The 22601-nt window shown below is 28.3% G+C and overlaps 1 protein-coding gene across 1 annotated transcript; it reads right to left on the bottom strand.

Moving 5' to 3' along the window:
- Positions 1 to 3720: 3720 nt before the first annotated feature.
- On the bottom strand, positions 3721 to 6276 carry LOC148232176 (uncharacterized). Its single transcript, XM_088191515.1, has 3 exons — positions 5948 to 6276; positions 5619 to 5880; positions 3721 to 4322 (listed from the first exon to the last, which is right to left on the bottom strand). Exons 1-3 carry the CDS (start codon positions 6083 to 6085, stop codon positions 4015 to 4017), a joined length of 708 nt encoding a protein of 235 aa, XP_088047641.1. The 5' UTR covers positions 6086 to 6276; the 3' UTR covers positions 3721 to 4014.
- Positions 6277 to 22601: the final 16325 nt, after the last annotated feature.

Here is a 22601-nt window from a genome sequence, read left to right as displayed (position 1 = left end):
ATTTTTAACAAAATCTTATAAATTGTTTTAAATTCATATTACTTATATATTTAGATTGAGCTATAGTTAATATATTCGTTCTCATTGCTAATTATTATATATAAGTGCAATTAATCTAGTAAAATACATAAGCCAGGAAGTGAATCATTATTGAATTAACAAAGAGACGAAAAGATATTATCTTATTGAATACGAAATTCTCACCTTCAATTGCATAGCTCTGCTTTGTTTAGGTAAATTATGCAATTGCAAACGAGTGAGTTAGCTTAATCTTAAACTTTCTAATGTAAACTTAAACAAAAAATAAAACGCAATGTGAGCATCTCGCGTTTATTGCGTTTATGGTTTTTGGTCTGATTTTTATTACAGTATTTTTATACAATAAATCATCGATGCAAGTTTTAATATGAAGCAGCGCTTCTTGCGGCCCATTAAACGTAAATATTATGTTGTGAATAATTGAAATAATAGCACGACAATGGCATTGAAGTCATCTGTTACGGTAGACCTTTTCATTATTATCAGAAGAAGAAAAAAATATATGAATTCGAGTGAAAGTCATTCATTCGACCATGCACAATCGGATGAGTCAATGTGACCAAGAAACAAAAGGTGTAGAACGGAAAGGAAAATTTGTGATTTCCTTTCGTCTTGTTGTGCTCTTGTGCCTTGACGGTAAGATTGTAATAATAAAGTTGTGTGTTATGATGAGACAGTATTTTTAAAGACAAGTAGAAATTACATTTTTATTAAAGAACAGATTTCTACTCGAATATTTATAAAATTAAATAAAAAAATTATGTGTATAAACATATTTATAAAATACGATAAATCAACCAAATATTAAGGCTTATTTTAAAATATCTCTTGAATACGAATATATATAGGTATTTATAATATTAATAAAGAAGGATTGTTATTTTTATTAGAAATTTCTTAAGAAAGATTTTTATTTTGTAAGACTTGAAACAATTTATTTTGAGTCTAGAGACGCAGTTGAAATTGTTAATATTAATATATCAAATTTCAAGATGAAAAATAAATATACTCTAATTTATAAATATAAATATTCATGTTGAAATATACCGAATGGTAGGAATATATATTTAATTTATATAATATATTAATTATACTGAAAAAAATATATATAGAATTCAATATTAAAATAGGTGAATAATAAAAATACAGCGAAATCTTCTGCTCTCTTAAGAAACATTTTCTTTTATAGTTTTATCAATATTACCAGACTGTTTCATGTTTGAAATATTTCCAAAGATGGCATTGAAATTAATAATACTTATTTTATAATATAATATATAATTCTTCTAGTATAGAAATCCTAAAATATCCAATTAACAGATCTGCAGATTAAGATTGACTTTAATTAAAAAAAATATTTAGTGAAAAGTTTTTTTGTAGAAAATTGTATTATTTCTAGTTCAAATAATTGTAACTGAATTATTTTAATAACAAATAAATATACTCTATAAAATTTGGCTTAGAAATTGTACAATATTGTTTTTTTAATATTGTGAATTTTATGGTTTTCTTTTTTAGACTTGATTAAGCTAAATACAAGTTATGTTGCTGTTTTACGTTTTTTGTTTTAATTGATTTTCAAAATATTTTTTATTGGTAATAATTTATAAAGTGTATATTTTTGATGCGTTGTTTTATCAACATGTATACAAATATAATTTTAAATTTGATTTTGTAATTTTTCTTAAATAAATTCACATCAAATTGTTTTAATCTTGTTTTTTAATTATCGCTGATTTTATAATTAGATTTGTTGATATTTTTTTGAAACACCATGAAATTTATAGTTTCTTAAACACTTTTACTATTCATTTTGCATTCATAATTTATTAAATACTAAAATTTATATTTAAAATCGTAATTACGCTTTTTGTAAAAAAAAAAAAGTGAAATTTTTAGTAAAAAAATATTTTGTTGCCGTTCTCTAATATTTTTTTTAACTTTTATTTTACTAAAAAAATGTTTTTATTATAAAAAATGCTAAATTTATATATTAGTGATATATATAGTGTATATTTAATAAATATTTTTTTACCAACACATGTATATTTTATTTTGCAATTTACATTTTTTTTTGTATATAAATTTACTTATTTTATTATTTAAATAAATATTGTTTATTAAAATTTAAGCAAAACTTTATTTATTGAGAAGCAAACATATCTATTGTTTCAAAGATCATGTAAGAGCCTTATTTAATTTAGCTATACTTTTATTTATTTTTACACAATTTAAACACTTGAAGAGAATATGAAATTCATCAGTACAACTCGATGAAAAGAGAAATCTGAACATCCGGCTTGAACGAATCCCTCCACTTTCACATGTACTCGATCATTATCAGCAAGGAGTTAACATCCCCGGTGAAAAGCTCTTTTTGTTCTGTATTTTTTACTCACTACTCCTAGTTTATTGAAAACTTTACATTACGTATCGAACAAAGCCATATATTTAAGAACAGCTGGTCTTAGAATTAAGCATTTTTGTTCAAGTGTCCTGATATTGGGTCAATAGGTGTGACTATCTGACCCGGTAAGCAAAGATCGTGGGTGTGTCTCAAAATTTTACATATTTTCTACATACCAACCATGGAAACGATAATTTATTTGTCAATACAGCAGTTAAATTAGCCACTTAAAACATTTTTCTTCTTCGCCAGTTAAATTAACTGCAATAGATATCGATGAGCGGACACTACACAAACCTGAATTGTTCTTAATTATTTAGATATGTATTAATATATTTTATGTGATCGCAGAAAAAGTTCGGTTTTATGCTGAATGGTATTGAAATTGATTATGTCCTACATATGTGTGATTATTTTTTTAAATTGGTACACCATATGCCCGAGAGGTGTATTAAACGGTATCCAGCTCATCATTCACATCCCAATTGATCGGAACGATCAAAAGCGTTTCTTACAGTCATCGTTGACCATTTCTCTTCGTCTTTGATTACTGTGCCATCAAGATTGACAGCCACGTCCGTGACTCGGTAATTTTCCATTTGTTATTTATAGTCAATAATGTGGGTGTACATAACCCAATTGTGTGTGTATTAGGAATGTTAATGTGATTGATAAACGATATATATTTTTTTATTTTCTTTTATTCTATCAATCGTATGTATTGTCTGTTCGGGTTTCGGGTTTTCATTACAAACTGTCGTCAAAAGTTTTGTATATAAAAAAAAACTAAATAAAAAACATAACAAATAATAAAAACAAACAAAAATAAACATAAAAAAATAGAGACACTTAAAAAACAAAACTATAAAATATTATATACAAAAGGTACATTTGGTTAACGTAAAATAAATTAACAGGTATGCATGTAGGCACGAAATAAATTATACAGCCTTAACTAGAAAATATATATATATATATAAAAAAAACACGAAGATCTATTGATAGATGAGTATCAAAAAATATTAATTGCTAGAGACGTGAAGTAAGATCGTGAAGAGGCGAAGTATTTACACAAGATCGTGGGATAAAAAAGAACACAAGAAGTAACAAATAAAATAAAATAAAATAAAAATAAAATCAGTCAAGTCTATGATGAAACCGTCTGAAGTCACACTTTGTATTATATTTGTAAGATAACGTCGCGTCAAATACTACGAATGAGTTGAATAACCGTTTTTTATATAAATTATTAAATTAAGTTACGTGAAAATACGTTTACTTTTAAATTATAAATATTATATTTTAAAACAACAAACAATTCAATAAATTACTATAAATAATTGCGAATAATAAATAATTGATTTTTTGCGTGTACTAAGACACTACACTATACGCGGCTCTAGTCGTTCTAATTTTCGTGTGAGGATCGGTTTTTTAATATGACATACTCAATAATACTCGCGGATCTTCTCGGATCGATCGAAGATCGCGCAGTATTAAACTAGATATACTCGATGGTTTAAAATTAAAAGACTGGTCGGTGTGTTTGGGATTGATTTTTTGGCTGATTATTCCTGTTTCTGTGCTCCATAAGCCAATTCCTGGGCTGACCTTCCCCATCCGTGGGCAGCACCGCCATGGTGTTCCTCGGCGTAATGGGGATGAGACACGACTTCGTAGCTTGAACCTCCGTTCTTGGAGTCGAGCAGTTTCTTGAATCCGATGATACCGGAGATGAGGAGGGCGAGTTTACCGATGATCAAAGCCTTGAAAGCGACTAAAGCGAGGAATCCGAGCAACAATGGGATGAGGGCAGCAGCCTTCAACTTCAAGAGGAGCAAAAGGGGGAGGAGGAGCTTCTTCTTCTTCTTGCGACCTGTTGAGAGAACAAAAAATCGGCGCGATTAGAACTGGTTTCCTTATTATCTAGAAAGATGTACTACTAACGGTTTTTGAATATTATTAAATTTTGATAATGAATAACTGTTCATGTGTGTTGTTTATATACGCATCGATAGAATGTTAATTGGTGTCAGTAGATTTATTCGTTTGGATTCGAGAAGTGTGCATCGGAGGCATGTGGTCTCTTTGTAGGTCAAACAAGGTTGTAAATAACCAACTGAACTTGCTCACGCGTGACGAAACGTTCAAGTACAAGGTTTCAACACTCGGACACCGATGACCCACTGATGTCATTAAGACAAAAAAATGCTTTTGTCGGCGTTTTGCGGCAATTAGCAGTTAACAATAAAGCTCATTCAATAGAGAAAAGCTCGCGGATTAAGGCTAATTGTTCGCGTTTGTGTGTCGGAACTACCGATCGACTCATTGCTGCTGATTCGAAAATTGTATAATATATTCATGAATGCGTTTCTCTACAACCGATCAAACGGTGTCGAAACTCTTATTGACATTCAATCGCGATCTTGATTTCGACTTAGCGGTTAAATGACCTTAAAAAAAAGCTCACGCGTGCGCATAAATTATCCTCGAAAGTCTCAACATAAACCGGCAGAGTTACTACCATATGCTTCGCGAGAGATGTTAAGCACTTTCCCTTGACCTACAAAAGATCCGGAAGGCGTGAGAGCCGTAAGGCACTGCACACACAGCAACAAAATAATAATAAAAAAAACTTTCCAAATCATGCTCTCGTGTTTTAATTATCGTTACGGGTAAGATAACAAACGGTTTTTTTTAATTTTGATTAACAAAGGGGAGAAAGCGCGCATATGTTACGTGGCAGCTTTTTTTCGGGTCACGAACAAACACCCATGACCTTAACTCTGATCAAAGATTACTGTTAAGTGCGTATAGAAAAAAACCGGTTTCTGAACCCTTCTGACCCACTTATCCGCTGACCACAATTATCCATTCATTCAACCTGGGCGTAATTGGTCGACGAGTTCTTTAAATGGTCAATAAAAAAAGTTGTTTAGAAAGTCCTGGTGACAATTTTCTAAGCCACTTTTTTCCGCGTCGCGACTTTGAACCTGAGATGTAGGTTAATCAGCGCGATTTAAACGAGGAGCCTATTTTATGTAACGCTCGTAACAATGTCGTTCTTTTTTGCGCGCCGCGGTTATGTCGGTCGAAAAAGTTCAAATAAAAAGGTTTTTTAACCGCGAGAGTGAAGGTTTTATGCAATGATTGAAAGTGAGATTTTTATTACCTTCTTCCATGGATCTCTTCATCTCATCGATGGAGTCTTTCGGTACTTTGAATTGGAGAGTGTGTCCTTCGAGGAACCTGGCGACGCGGTCGACCAAGAGTCCTTCGACTTGGTTCTCCCTGACGTTGACATCTTCGGATAAGGGTTCGTCTTTTAAGGCTCTGGCTCCGCGGACCGATTGATCTGGGGATGAGACTAGAGAGATTCCTTCAGCGATGTCGATGTTACCGTTGAGTCCATCTACGAAGCGAAGGGCTCTTTCCTGGAATATTGAATAATATTAGATTTATTTATAACTATTTCACTCTATATTTCGGGATCAGACAAACCTTGAAGCATAAGGAGATGTCACTTTCGCCACAATCCTTGACGAAGTTCAAGGCCGAGGACACAACACCGTCCGTGTTCTCCGTGGGCATGGACGCCACAACGGTGGCCACCACCAGAACTAATCCCAAACACTTCATGATTGCTCCAGAGGACGCGCTTCTTTGACTGTTGTCTTTGACGAATTTGAGTCGACTGTGACGATGATGAGACCCGGGCCGGGTTTTATTGGGGCTCCGACTTCGGCGAGGAGGGGCACTACACACGTGACTCTTACCGGATGGTGACCAACAAGAGTCGGCGCTCTTCTTCTTCTCCAGCAAAGGTGGTGGTCACCGTACACGCCGGGATGTGTGTATTATTGTAGTCAATGGACGTCGCCGCGGACGCGGGCAGCCAGAAGCGATTAAGCACAACCCGACAATTACCTGAATTATCGATTTACGGACATCTTTCAGTGTTGTGTGACCCTGATTTTGATGTCTTTTGCATTCATCTGCCATAGCACACGCGCGCTTTCGAAAAAGGTGTTCGCGTCGTGAATGTGTCATCTGAAAAGATTCAGCTAATCTGTTTGCTAATGGGCGATGCGCTTTTAAATTGCATTAGATCAGTGTAAATTTGAAAACATGTGATAAATTCACATCAATATAAACAAACATGGTGATTGATAAAATATTGTGCAAATCATAAATATGATCTCATAGTGAATTTGTTAGAAAAAAATTATATTTAAATAAAAAAGTGTTCACAATGTATTTAAAATATTTATTAAATTAAGCAATGTGATTTTTACAGATTGTAAATTATATAAAAGTTTTAATATACCACACACCATTGCACATTATCAGTTAACAAAGAAAATTTATACACTTTTGACAAAACTTTTTCAGAGAGAAATTTGTAAGAATTAAGATATTAAAAAACATGCAAACATATTATATTAAAGCATTTTTAGCGATATGCAGTTTTAAAATTTTCTCTTATATTTTTAAGTAAAATACGTATCGTGACATAAATGTATACTTATATACTATTAAAAATTAATACTGAATATATATTTTATTTTTTATTGTACTGTAATACCCTTTATTGAATTAATTGATCTGAATTTATAATGCATCTAATTTATACATATATTATATTATATAACTTCTATAAAATGAACTGCATATAAGCATTTTAAATACATACTTTATGTTTACTTTAAATCATAAATCAACACAATTTATATTTACAAACTTAATTGCGTTAAATTTATAGTTGATTTTTACATATTAAAAAATATATAATTTATTTAAAATAAATCACTTATGAATTAAACATCTATAATATATTTTAATACCTATGTAAAATAAATATAATATAGCAATAAAATATTTATATTTAAATTTATATTGATAATGGTTCATAATTTAATTATTATAGCTTAAAAGTAAAATATTGTGTAAATTAATTTGATGTATTCAATAATGGTCTATTTTTTGCTTGCAGAACAATAAGATAATTAAATAATATGTAATATTACACATTGTAATTAAATAATATTAAAAGCAGTATGTTAATTTTTCAATATCATCTTATTAATTAGATATATTTTTTTTTTGTATTAAATTCGATTAATGGTCTGCATTCAATAACATGTAAAATTGAGTGTTGTGTTTATAATTATTACTTTAAAAATTAAAAATTAAGTAGTATTTTCATTACAAATTACATATTATTGTGATGTATTAAGTATCTATTAGATTTGATAATTTTTTACAGCTTTGTGATGTGCAGCTATTAGTTTATTACATCACTATTATCACACTTAATAGCGATTTATTTAAAAGTATACGGTGATTATCATTAGTTGCCACATGTAAGCATCTCCCTATTGATGATTTAATTTAAAAGCAAAATAGTATTAAATGCATGCAAGCCATATATTAAAATTTTCCATGTTATTTTAATTAAGTTTATAAATTTTAGAATTTAAATTAACATTTTTCATACTTTTACATAATTTTAAAATTAATTTAATAAACTTTCGCTAATATTTAAATATTAATTAATACATGATTGCAATAAATTTTAGAAACGCATCTAAAAAAAATTTTTGTGCATTCTCTTTTAATACTTTAATTCACGTACCAGATGCAAATTAAGTCATGCTATTAATCAGTCTTCGTTAATTACCCTTGTAAATGATAAAGATCAGGTGAACGGTTTCCGAATCAAACTTTTCGATCGACTGTACTCGATAGATCGATTCAGTAAAATTCGGTTAAAGTAAAATGAGGCAGTGTGAGCATGTGTGTGTTTTCGAGTACCGGCTCTAGGTACACCTCGATACATTAAACATGGTTCAAAAGTGGTCATGAAATTAACGCCCAATGGCCGAAGAAAGCTATTGAAATATGTATATTACACGACCAGAGGCGGCGCGTGAGAAATATTGAGTACTTTTCGGATCATCCGACGGCCATGACCACGTATAATATAATACACAAACACAAGACGAAACGTGAAGCGTATTATAAAATGTAGTTGGCCGTGTCAGAGCGGTATGGTAATGCCATAATTGCGAGAAGCGTTCATGGGAACAAAGAAAGATTATTTGGAAAATTACTGAAAAATGCTTTTTTTATTGCTACATAAGTAAATAACAGTAGTGAATAAGTGAGGGATACACGTTCTACAAATGCTGTAAATCAACTCTAAATATATTTGAGTGTAACACAATTTCTTAATGTGATTTTTGATAGTGATTAAAAGTCATTAAAATTATCATTGAATTTTTAAAAAAATTATTCAACAACATTTATTGGTAAAACTTTAAGCTTTGTATAATATAAGTAGTGTAAGCAAAGTATTAAATAAATTATCACCTTAAGGTAGAGTTCACGCTACACTAATTAATACTAAAAGCCATATATATAAATAGGTGTATTTAAGGATTGCAAAAATACCGGAATACAATATTATTGAATAAAAAATACGTAAATACTGCATAGTCTTTTAAGTTCCAAACAATTTTATAGAAATGATTTTTTTAAGTCTTTGAAATGCATTTTTTTTAATTTTAATTTTTTTTTGGTTAATCTCAATGATGTAAGGTATTAAAAACTATAATATTGTGTTGTTACAACATTGAAAAAAGATTATATTTTCATATTTATGAACTTGAAAAATGAAAAAGATAAATTAAGTTTGATACCAAAAAACATCCAACAACACATTTTAATTAGTATTATTTTAATTAAATTGTCTATTACAATTTATCTTAAGCTGGTTACAAAAAAAATACCATTGCATTATTTTTCAATAAAAAAAATGCATAGACTTTTTAAATACACATTTTTATTCAAATATAATTATTGCAACTCACTCATTGCTAACATTTATTATTAAATATACGTTAAGTGAAGCATATTTCGTGGATTATTTGGGTAAAAATATGTCTGAGTCAAGATAAAAATGTACAAACAGTAATAAGAATTTCGTGTTTGCGATACCTGTTTTTGTTTTCCATTCGCCAGCCATCCCTATCATAAAAAATGATCCGCCTCTTACATGACATAAGAACTGGGAACTAATAGGTACCATTAGACTTGTCTTAGATAAATTAAATATATTTCTTTTATGATGACACATCGCACATATCACAAAAATATTGATAACTTTAAAAAAATTGCTCTCTGGGACTAAGATGGATATTATTATTTTACTTTAATATCCTACCCCGAAAAATATTCTATTACAACAAGCATCTATTTTTTCGCTTCTGCTCTCAAGTTTTCATAGTTCTAAGTCATGAAGATATTGTTTTCAACAATTTAAAATATTTTTGTACTACCAACATTGCATTTTGTAATACAGGTACCGAAGCGCAATTTTTGATTTACTACCGGTATTACCGGTATTGCAAACCTTAGGTGTTCTTATATTTGCCCGTAAGAAATGGAAGTAAAAAATCACAAAAATAAAAAAAGGTTTCCAGCTCCTAGCTATCGCCAAAAATATCCCTGTGTTCAGCAAGCTCGTTGAGAAGACATGTGTTCTTACGCATTTTCAAGCACTGATGTCCTTGCCGCAATGGCTAAGAATAACGGACGCAATCGTGACACTAAATCACTCTAAAGTCAGCGAACATTGACGGGTTGTCGACACTGCCTTTTGTCAACTTAAAAAATGCTTTATTAAATAGACGCTATGTTGAGAGTGCAATAAATTGCATCTCAACGCTCTTCACAAAAAGGCACTAATAATAGAAATACTTGTACAACTTGTAGATATACCTCAGAAATTTTCTTTGAATTCTTTCCAAAAGCTAAGCGTTTTTCACTTAAATCTGATTCCAAGCAATAGTCATATTTTTAGTTGCTAATAACCAGTTTATTTTTACGGCTATAGATAGTATTGTAAAATATAATTTTTATTAAAATTACTAATATTTCTTGCAACTAGATTCAATAGCCTTTAATATGTAATATTACACGTTAGGTATAAATTATTATATATAAAAAGTATACTATTGTTGTACTAGTGAACTTTATAATTTATTAGACATATTTTATAGTACTGTTATAAATTTGGAACAAATTTAGAATCGGCGTTGAATTGTAAATATATCTCTGTAATAACATACTACAAACTTTCGTGTTAAATATTATTTACAAATCTTACAAACATCTTAAAAATACTATCATTAAAAAGTCATTAAAAACACTATTCGTTGATATTTTACCGGATATAAAGCAAATTATTTTTAATCTTACCAAATCAGATAATAATACATTTTAAAAATTTATTCAAGCGTTTATAATCAATTAGACTCATTTTATAAATATTTACGTTTTTTCATTATTAAATAAACCATTATTTTATGGTAGTGCATAAATATTTATGATAAGTCTAATAATATTATTAAAAGTATATAATAGTTAAATTAAACAATATACAATATTATTTTATGAGTTTATATTTTTAATAATAAATTATAAATATATATTTGTATCAATCTTAATCTAATTGATATAATAAAAATCATAATTTTAAATAATACTTCACAATGTAATAACAATTTGTGAAATAACATATGTAAAATAATCATTGTACTGACATATATTTCCTTATGTGTGTATAGGTATTATATATATTGTACATGTGGGCTCATTTTTTATACAACAGTTACTTCAACTGCATCAAACATAATAAATAATAACCATGTATCGTTGGCAGTAATATGCTAATTTAACAACAAAATAATTATTGTAATTTCATAAATGCAATACGTTTGTAGCGTAGTAGTAGAATAGTAGTAGCTTTGACGTTTGTAAAATGTACGTATGTATGATACATACGTTGATATATTTAGCGTATCATTGACACTCGAGTTTCATTCATAATTAAAGCATTCATTCAGAACTTCGAAGGTAAACGCACGCGAGTATATGTTGAGTGTGTGTGCGTGTAATCATAATAATTACTTAACTTATAGTCGTTAAAGAAAGTGAATAACATTATAATAACGATTAGATATTCTAAACAATTTATTACAGAGTTGCCGAGTTTTTTTTAATAGATCATGTATACACAAGAATTGTTTTAAATATGTTAATACCTTTTTATTATGGTTTATAAAAAAACAATTAAAATAAAATATTACCTTGCTCTGCGACTATGACGCTTTCTTGCTTAATTACTTTACTAGAACTACCATGCACATCTTTTAAATATATGGGTAATACATATATATGAATTTAATATAATTTTAATATTGTAATACAGTTTAAAAATAATCATTTTTGCTTATTAAAAAATATTAATTAAATTATTAAATATCGTATTTTGTTATTATCACAATCGTTCGTATGATTAAAAAATAATAATATATGCTTGTAATTCCTAATTTAACTGCAAAAAATAATAATGTTTCACATAACAGGCGCAAAAAATATTCTGTTTTCGTATATAAATGAAATAATCTAGTACAGTGAAATAAATAAGTTGGGCCTTAAAAATGTTATTACTAGCATTTAATAAATTAATAAACTACACGATAGACCATCAGATAGTCGGTGAAGGAGACCCTAGTATTTTAAAATTATATCGTGTCTATGAGATCAAAATTAGTGTTAATTATATTATTTTAGTTCTGATCGATCATCGCAGATAAGGTTTTCATAGATTTTACTAATCTCACATATGAATATCGTGATTAATTATTGAAATATAATTGATTTACGTAGTAAATGATGAGCTGTAATATTAGTTTTTAATTAAAATATAATATAAAATAAATTACATACTTAGATTTCATTTCTAAGTTAGTATATATTATTAAATTTACCCCGTTGTAACGCATTGGACTAACGCATGTAACATTGCGACGGAAGATTTACAATAAATTAAGGCAAGTTACATCACATATACAACAAAACTATATTTGAATGCTAATTGTATATCTGGTATATTTAATTAAAACTGTATATTTATAAATACAATTAAAAAAATTAAAAACAATTTAAAAACTGCTTACTTAGAACTCTAGCCACGTCGCGGCACATCAGTTAAAACTTGATAAATAGTGCTGCGCTTTTTTTTTATTGATTTCTTTTCACGTAACATAATTTTTCTTCGATCTAGAAACCTAGATAAATTAAAAAAATAAGTAACTTTTAAAGACACAACGTAGTGATTAATATAAACTTTACAAAACAGAAATTTACGATGACTAATTAAAAACTGTAATTCTGACAAGAAAACTACGCATTCGTTTCCTTAAAATTATTTCACAATGAACAGATTTTTTAATAAATGTGCGTTACTTTCTAATTATATTTTATTTACCTATATTTGCGTTTTAATTAGTATTATTTAATTTAAAACTAAGGTTCTATTTATTCGAAGGAAAGAAAATAAAATTATGTGAGGTATAAAAAAGAAATTTCACTGTATCATTGCTCAATCTTTCAATATATATTATAAGTTATTGATCTTATCAATTGAATTTAAGATACAGAAGTAAAAACATTTGCCGAAAAGCAATTTTTCTAATTTGAAAAATTCTTCTTTCCTACATAAATTGGCTAAACGTAATGTTTTAATTCATTGCAATAATTTCGTTAAATCCAAATATTTATTTACTCAAAAGTAAACGGAAAATAAGCAATTTATAAGTTCTACTTTAAATTAATTAAATCATTATATAAGTTTTACATTTGCCTGAAAATATTTTTTAACTATTTAGAAATTAACTTTGCGACAAACTTTATCTGTGAATCTATGTTTTTTAATATTGTCAGCAAAAAGATGAAAGTTAGAAATCGGTTGGATTATCAGACACAAAATACTATCATAGCATAATAGTATTGTCTAAGATTGTCCATAGAACAACTAGTCTTACTGACCGCAAACAGCAGCAACCATCTCATCAGTTATTTTAAATTTTCCTTTCCTTTTTTTATTTGTGTACTGAACTATACAGGTTGTATTTCTACAAAACTATGCTACAGTATGTTTGTGCTTATTTAAGTGAGTAAACATTTTTTTTATCAGAAGTTAAAAAATGCGAACTCACTCTAAAGTCATGGCTTGGGACGTAAAATCTTTCCAATGATGAATGAGATGTAACAGCAAAGAGTGTAAAAATCACTGATTTGACAATTTTAGTGGCGATAATTTTGAGGTCTGTAGAGCTATCTGAGGATAGATATATTAGCGTCAATCGTATCTTATATACTATAACATTATATATAAAATATAAAACCTAAACCTTGTTTGTATACCTAATATATACAGTACAAGCCTTTTGTTAGTACGATTTATTATACCTTTACTTTTGTCCATCTGATAGGTCAGCATTTGCTAAAGGTCAAAGTTCGGTCACCGCCAACGAGCACCATTTCACATTAAAAGAAGAGAAAGAGGCGCGTGAATCTCGATTTGATATGGTAATGCATTCTAATGCATTACCATATAAAATGCGTCACACCCGTTGGTCGGTGGTACACGTGTGCAAGTTCAAAGCGTATCCGCTATGGGCACGTGTGAGGAGACGCCTTGTGTATGACCTTGGACCGACATCCGTGTCTTCTTCGAATTGAATAGAAAGTTGGAAGAAGTGTAACTCGAGAGACGAGATAAAAAGAAAGAGAGAGAGAGAGAGAGAGAGAATTACTGGCGCGACACACCGGTTTGAAACTACTGACCGGTCACGTGACGCCTCGGTCAGGTCACCCTGAAAATCTGGCAGCGAAAGCTCTATGCGTTTTCGCCAGGCAATACGTCAGATTCTGTTACGTCACCTTGATCTAATAAATTTTGGCCAAAAATGCTAATGAATTTTTTATGCCAACTTTCATTAACACTTTTCTATTCACAGACTACGCGCTGCAGGGCTAATAAAAATGTGAGGAGGGGGGTTTTACAATATATTATATTATATGTATACACAGCGTAAGAAAATACTTCAAAACCAGTCAGTATCTAAGCGATGAATTAAAACCATAAATATTATATTTTTATAAAACACCTATTTAAGAGTTATGTATATTTAAAGTTAATTAAAATAATTTTCTTTAACACACATTTTCTTAAATCAAATTATTTATAAGCAAATTGTTTTGATGGTTTGACAACTTTATTTGTCTAATAAAGTCTGCAACAAAAAGGTTAAATTACACAAATGTGATGGTTTTAGTGACATGAATTTTTACGAATACCTAATATATTTGAGCCGTGATATTTTTATATAAATATCAGAATGTTGGTAGCAAAAGTGCATTTTATAGTTACTAACCTAAAGTAAAGTAACACGGTTTTCGCTCAATGATACTTAAAAACAGAAATTTCTCAAAAATTCACGCAAATATAACTTTATGTGGTGGCAATAAAATAAATATTTATTGAATATGTCTTTCATAAAAAGCATTGATAATAAAATCAAAAATTATGTCTTAATGTTTAAGTGATTGACTGCGATGAGCAAGAATAAGGGACGCGATCGTGACTCTCTAAGGCACTTTAAATCTGGCAGCTAAAAGTGGCCGAGTATTTATGGATTGTCGACATCATCTTCTAGTAACTTCAAATAGTGTTTCATTGTGTAGATGCAGAGAATACAATGAAGCGTACCAAAAAAGGCACGTTCATAAAAATACGGATATGGAAGATAATAAACAAATAATAGTTATATATTGCACAGTAATGTTAAATTTGTCATTATTTGTTTCTTAAATATAAATGACTTATCTAGTTTAAAAATCGATAAAATTCGTTACTTTTATACAACACAATTTTTGTGGCTAAAGTCATGTTTTTAAATAAGCTTTTATAATTTAATATTTTATTTTATAATTATGTTAATAATGCAAACTTAATTAATTACTAAGCTAGTCTCATTATTAGGGCTCTAAGTTATAATTCAATAGAATTAAAAAAAAAAATTATATATTTTTTTTTTTCAATATTTTAGTACGTATATTTTTATCAGTATGAACCATTATTTTTATTACTACAATGTCATTTTTAATATAATATCATAGTCATTTTCAATTTAGTTTTATGGTAGCATAATAGTTTTAGTTGTTAAATTAGATTTTTTTTATACGCGTGAATCGCTAAAGCACATATAAAGTAATATAATAGTCGATACGGCGCGGCGTAAAGGTACAGTCTCAGAAGGCCTTGATGGGGTAGTTTGGCCAAGGACCATAGCTTGACTGATGGCGCTGTACTGCTGGCTTGCTATGAATCTAGATAAGACGAGGGTTTAAATCTTTAGTGTCAGGATAAACAAAAGGAAGGGAGCTATTCTCGGATTTTTTAAATGCACGCATAAATATATAATAATACAATAATTATTATATGCATTGAAAAGATCATAATATATAAAATTTCTCTTTTTAAAGTGTTTCTGAGACAAGTATTAGCCACAAGTTTGAGATAAGATAACGATAAAAACAGACCGCAAACTATCTAAAATATAGGGTTTTCATGTTTTTTTACTATTCTCTTCTTTTTAATCAAGTCTATTTTAGGATGACCGTGTTCCATTAAAAGTGTAATATGCATTTACAATAAATAGTTTATTCATTAATTGATTTTTCTATTGTATCACAATAAAATATAAAATAATAGCGGTAGATTCACAATAATATTAAAAATAAGAATATTATTTAGAAATCTGTTTATACGCCATTTTTACCTGCGAGGTTAATCCTGCCATATATGTATATAAATACATCTTTATTGTTATGGAAATTCAGTAATTGAAATTTACCGGATTTAAAAATAACCTCAGGAAAAATTTGACCTGAATGAATTTGTGTAGGTTTACTTATTTATTCAAATCGTAAGATTTTATATTCATTGTTATTAGGTTGTTCCCAAAAAGAGTGCATAAAATTATGGCTATTTAAATTTTTATGTAAAGTATTTTATTGTTAAAAATAAGGATAAGCTAAGAATCTCATTTATATATATATTTTTTTTTTATGAAAATTACAACAAAATTTTCGTCTAGGTATCGCTTAGTTTTATTCTATAGTAAAATGTAAAGGACTTAAATTTTTCTATAAATTTTTGACGGCTTTATTAAGAAACAATAAATATTTTTGCGTGAAATTTTTAGAGATCACATTTTTAAAAAAATCAAGTGTGCTTATGCGTGTTGCGCTTTCATCTTTCTTAATTGAACAAGAATGAAGTAGTAGATATTTGTGTTTTTTTGTGCTTGTACTATTTGTACTATTTATATATTATTTTAAAAAAATTAAGAAAGGATAAAGTATGAAGTATGAAAATATGTCTAAAGCATGTTATTTTCCGATTGACTTATATAGACTTATTGCATTTAGTATTGCAAGACTAAAAAAATAGTTTTTTTTTCTAATACACATATGTATTTTGATAACTTCTATTATATAAATATACATTTATAATAAGGTGCATATTAAAATTAAAATAATATATTGATCCGGAATATATTTTATTTTTGTATTCACATTTATAAACATCTAGATTTATTTTTATCAATATCCTTAAATACCTCAAGGTCTGGAGATAATTTTCGTGATTTTAACGTCTAAGAAATTTTGCATCTGCTGACTCAACAACACCCAACGCACGCATAGTTTTTAATAGCCTGAACCATGCTTATTGCTCGTTTCTTGCATATGTACACCTTTCTTTATGTTTCTGTGTTACATCTGTACAAGTTTTGTACATTTAATTTAATTGTAATACAAACATATATTTGACTCTAATTTTGATATTGTAATCATTTATAACATTGTTTTTTGCCTATTATCAATAAAAATACACCCAAGTTATAACCACTTGCTAGTAAGTATAATTATTGTAAAAATGTCATTCATGTTATTAAAATACATATGTTACTTTCATACATTATTATAACGGATATGTTAACAATTTACATTTAGAAAATATAAATTTGTGTCTTTATAAATTTTAAATATTTATTGAACTTTCTCAAATCTCAATATGTCTGCGTATACATGAAAATAATAATAAATATAACACACGACTAACCGAAATCAAAAGTATTTGTATACAGTTATAAGAATTCGGTTGTGTCATCTGCGATACCAGCAAGGAGGCGAGCAGCTTCAAGAGAAAATCTGAATCTCGGCATATGATTAATAAGCTACGGAATTTCAAGCACTTCTTGTTCAATGAAATTAAAGAAAATGTGCATGAATGGTGTCAAAAACGGTATTTAAAAATTGACCACTCGTGTTAGCCCAAATAAGATTAATATTTGAACACAACTTTATTAGGGTCACTAGTATTTATCGCACACATCGGAGCCAATTAAAGCGTCCGACGACAAATGTAAGATTTTCGTTCTGTGAATGTATGAGGTGTGCTTTTTTTGATGTTCACTTTTAGATCAGCTTTAACCGGAATAATATGCATATTAATTAGCAGCATCGTCTGTTTCTCGTTGCGAATTGTTCTTGGTTCGGCTTACTAATATCAATTAACACTATGGGATCCGTTCTTCGAAAGGGTTCACATGGTCCAAATTCCACTGACCTTATTGATTTACGTTTGGAAGAAAACAAGAAATTCCCATAGTCGTCAGATTTTGTGTGATGCGCTTGTGATTTACTGTAAATCGTTTCGTTTTGATTTGCTATTAGAATATGTATTAAAAGTCATGGTGATTAAAATTTAAAAAAATTATACATTCACCAGGGATATGCCGAATTTAATATACATGAAATTATACTAAAACAAAGTTTTACATTAACTGAAAATACATTTAAAACAACCCTTTATTTTTACAATTAAACGTAATGCATTTTATAAAAATATAATAAAAAAATATGGACACTTCGCAAAATGTATTTCTAATAAAATTTTTGAACGACTTTATTAGCCCTAATAAATGTTTTTTTTACCTTTTTATGTATTATAATTATTACTTATTCTTGCTTTATATTTATTATTATATTTTTCAGTTTAAGATTTAATGATTTAATATACAAATTCGTTTTTTGTTATATTACTGGAAGTGATTCTTTGGAGGTACGAGGAATACTTAAATTGCTTATTTATGCTAGAGACCATAAAAAGTTTCTTGCTGGTTTACTTAAACACAGCTTTACGTCATTAATGAAAGCCCAAGTAGGAGATCGGTTCTAGCGTTAGTCTACATAGTGTACTAAAACAAAAACCAGACTAGGTAATACTCGTTATTGTATTCGGGTCTTTAATCGCTTCATTAAGAGTATCATTTAAACATTTAAAGCAAGCACAACACGTGTGGATGTGAAGTTAAAATAAAGAGCAGATTAGTAACATACAAAAAATCTGTTATAAAAAGTAGCAAAGTGCACCCTTTTTTGACGTACTTTTCTTATTTATTCCAATTGATTTTTGCATTAACATATTGAAAAGTCAATAATCCATTTTTTTAAAACGTAAAATTGCAGTAGCACGTAATCAATCGTCGTTGTTCGGGTTCGGTTTCGTTTAGCTGCTTCATTGGCACATGTTGCAGTATAGCACGTGATTGGTTATTGGCACGCTGTTCATTAGAGCTTTCAACTTAAAAGTGCCAAAATAAAAATCAACCAATAAGACTATATGAAAATTATTGAGACATCAGCAAAATTTTTGAAACTGTATGGAAAATCTTTATAAATAAGATATAAAAAAATAAATATTAAATAAAATAAAATAAGAATAAATAAATATAAAACAAAATAATAAATATAAAATAGTTATAATAAATATTTAATTAATCGCTATAAATAAAAAATAAAATAATAAGACTGTATGGAAAATCTCGAGATATCAGCAAATTTTTCGAAACTTTATATACAACATACAGCATTTTTTTATCAATAATTATTATTTTTTTGAATCGTTGCATAAGAAAGGGTAGGTCCGTTCCAGATGCTTAAAAGTATGTAGTATGAGGTTGAAACTATTTAAAAAACAAAATAATTTTACGATTTTTTACAACTACTTGAATCTGTCTTTTCATTGATTTTAATTATAACAATAATAATCAAATAATAAAATACCGCTTTTTATGATAATTGTCTGATTACAAAAATGAATGGGAAAAGTTACGCCATATAATTTTTTTGTAGGCGAACATACATATATCTCATTTTTCAATAATCCAATAAGTTTTTTTTCCTTATCTTGCTCGAAACATGGAAAATGTGAAGCAGCCGCAACTATATTTTATAATTATCTTTACGATTCAGGTAAAAAATTTCATCATTATCTATCGAAGTAGAGCAATCCCTTCTATTTCTTTGATTATTTGCATTTCTATTGAAGTTTTTTTTCTTCATCTAGTTCTCTGTTCAATAATAATATAAAAATGTCTACAATAATATACTGTATTATTATAATTAAATATTGCATATTACATACATATTTTAAATTGATAAACTTTTTGAGAAAATCAAGAAGATAAATTAAGAATTCTGAATTTTTGAAAAATGAAAAAGAGAGAGAAACCATATTTACATAAAATTACAAATGATAAAATCCTAAATTACAAATGTTACAAATTTTTTTTTTTAAATTTCAAGAAAAACGAAATACCATTACTACTTTAGAAACACGTAATTATAATCTCAATATGGTATTTAAAAATATATAAAATAACTGATAATATATATTATGTATTAAATTGTACATAGCGTAAAATCCTAAAAAATATTAGAGATATTTACTTTTATTTCTCTGCATTATTATTTTCATTTATTTATAAATATTATATCAAAAATCTAATTTTATTTAATTGTATTAAATTAAATACTATAATTGATATATTGACAAATATTATATTTTATTTTAAATAAATAACAATACAAAATATTAATAAAATATTTATTTGGTTCACAGTGTAAATAATATTTTCATACAAGTGTACATATTGAACAAACTTAGACATTTTAAGCTTTCACTTATGCTGCTCACTATAAAACGCACGAGTGTTTAATCCAGTGATTTATACATTTTGGCACGCGAACTGCAATTATTTTTTTAAATGTGCAGAATTTTTATCGTTTCATTAAAATACCGTTTGTCAGTCATCACTTGCAGTAATTGGCAATGTAAAATGAATAATGAATATTTCGTAAAAAAAATCATATTCCACCTTTAATGAAGTACGTTGAACTTGAGACCTTTATGGTGAAAATTCCATACCGAGCAATCTTACACATTTCTATTTTAGTAAACTTAACTCTTGCTATATTCAGAGTTTATATGCCCAAACCGTGGGAGTGTGGTTATAACCATTTGATACGTTCGAAGATTTTGGGCCATGCAAGTACATGTTGTGAAGAGCCCATGGGCGTCTTTTTTTCTTTATTCTCTCTTCTTGAAGAATAATGGTCGACACTCGAACGCTGGGTATTTTTTGACGGATGTATGCTAAATCAATATGCCAATAATACGTGTGCCACAAAGTGCGAACGCAGAATTTTACTTTCGAAAACTGCGTACGCTTTTTCAATTTACGGTAAGGACGATTTGTCTGCGAATTTTTTACATATTTGGCACGTGGTTTACAAATCCGTCATCATATGTATATGTTTCATATTTTTATTTGTGCTAAAATTAATTATATAATATAATATTATTTAATTAAATATATTTAAGTATACGAAATCATCCTTATAACTTAACGTTGATATTTTTTTTCTTAATTTTTGAATATATTTAAATATTTTTTTCTTGATAATATATAAAGAAATAATAAATATAAAGTTATCAACTTAGAATTTATTAATTATATATAAAACTCTCATTTTGTAAATTCTTCAAAAATATTGTTGTATTTCATAATAAGACATAAACGTACATATGTTATCAAATTATTACTAATATAAGCAAAATCAATTTTTTTTTACTATATAAATAATTATTTATTGCGATAATCAATAATTGGTATACATACAGGGCCTAATGTAACTTGAAATAAATCAAAAATACACATTCAATAAAGCTTCAATTTAAAGAAAATAATATGATACGCTAGGTTCTTGGAAGACGTTTTTTCATCTTATAATGAAATATTGTAACACATTATTCAACTAAAGTTACAAATCTCTGCTTTAGGCACGCCATCTATTTATGATTATATTTAAAATATGGAACGAAAGGGCTATGGTGTAAGTTACAATACGAAACAATGCATTATTTTCATAAATAAAAATTCGACGCGTTAATTTTTCGGGGCATTGTTCTTAATGATCTCACTTTCCATGGCATGGAGTCCACATATATGTACATACATATATGAGTCACGAAATTTTTTTTGATGCATAATGCATAACGGTAAACTGAGTCGAGTATGAGATCGTGCAGTTAACAAAATACCAAAAAACCGTATACAAATGACACGTGTGATAAAATAAAATAAAATAAAGATGAACCATTTACATTATTAAACTATTTTTTTAATATGTAGAGAAAGTAAAATAATTTTCATTATATATTCAATGAAGTAATAATCTGATTGCCTCTAATTATTAGGCGTTTAACTACTCTCAAGCACAGTTCTCTAGTCTGGGCACTCAGTGTATAAATGAAAACAAGAAGTTAATGTTGAGGATTGTAATGTCGCTGATTTTCTACTCGATTCACTGTTGAACGTATTTAGCTATTGCCACGCTAATGCCATTGTAACCTATTGACCGATTTAACTACAGTACTCTGAGTCAAGTGATCGATAATTATTTATTGCCAAATGATGTATGATCCACATTTGCAGAGCTGTTCATATTTTAACTTAAGATTATGCTAATTGTTTAATGTATACCAATGGGACAAATATGTCTGATTTACATAGTTATTTGTTGGATCGTTGCCCTATGAGCATTTTAAAGGTCAGCCGTTAGGCAAATTTAATTGGTTATACTTTATCTCATTTTAAAATATACAGTAATGTGCATTTACACTTGAAGGACAATTAGTGCTAATGGGATAAACGTTAGCAAATATCATTTAAGAACAAACACGCAAGTGCGAGTTTGTTTAATTTAATTTGGCATAAACGACCGTTTTCTCAATAAACATTTAAGTAAAAATATGCATTGAGTGAAGAAGGAAAGACTTTCACTTATGGTTGAGGAGTTCAATAGTCGAATAGATGTTCGAGTTTTTATA

The sequence above is a fragment of the Plectrocnemia conspersa genome, unplaced genomic scaffold (genome assembly GCF_051122295.1).
Source record: "Plectrocnemia conspersa isolate PC_06_02 unplaced genomic scaffold, ASM5112229v1 ptg000009l, whole genome shotgun sequence".
NCBI lineage: Eukaryota > Metazoa > Arthropoda > Insecta > Trichoptera > Polycentropodidae > Plectrocnemia > Plectrocnemia conspersa.
The sequence above is the reverse complement of the archived record's forward strand: the minus strand, read 5'-3'. Positions and strand labels throughout refer to the sequence as shown.

Excerpts from the sequence above, each read along its gene's own strand:
- LOC148232176 (XM_088191515.1), bottom strand. The coding sequence starts at position 6,085 with ATGAAGTGTTTGGGATTAGTTCTGGTGGTGGCCACCGTTGTGGCGTCC. Across the intron at positions 5,881-5,947 it reads ACATCTCCTTATGCTTCAAG|GAAAGAGCCCTTCGCTTCGT; the intron begins GTTTGTCTGATC and ends TCAATATTCCAG. Across the intron at positions 4,323-5,618 it reads GAAGAGATCCATGGAAGAAG|GTCGCAAGAAGAAGAAGAAG; the intron begins GTAATAAAAATC and ends TTCTCTCAACAG.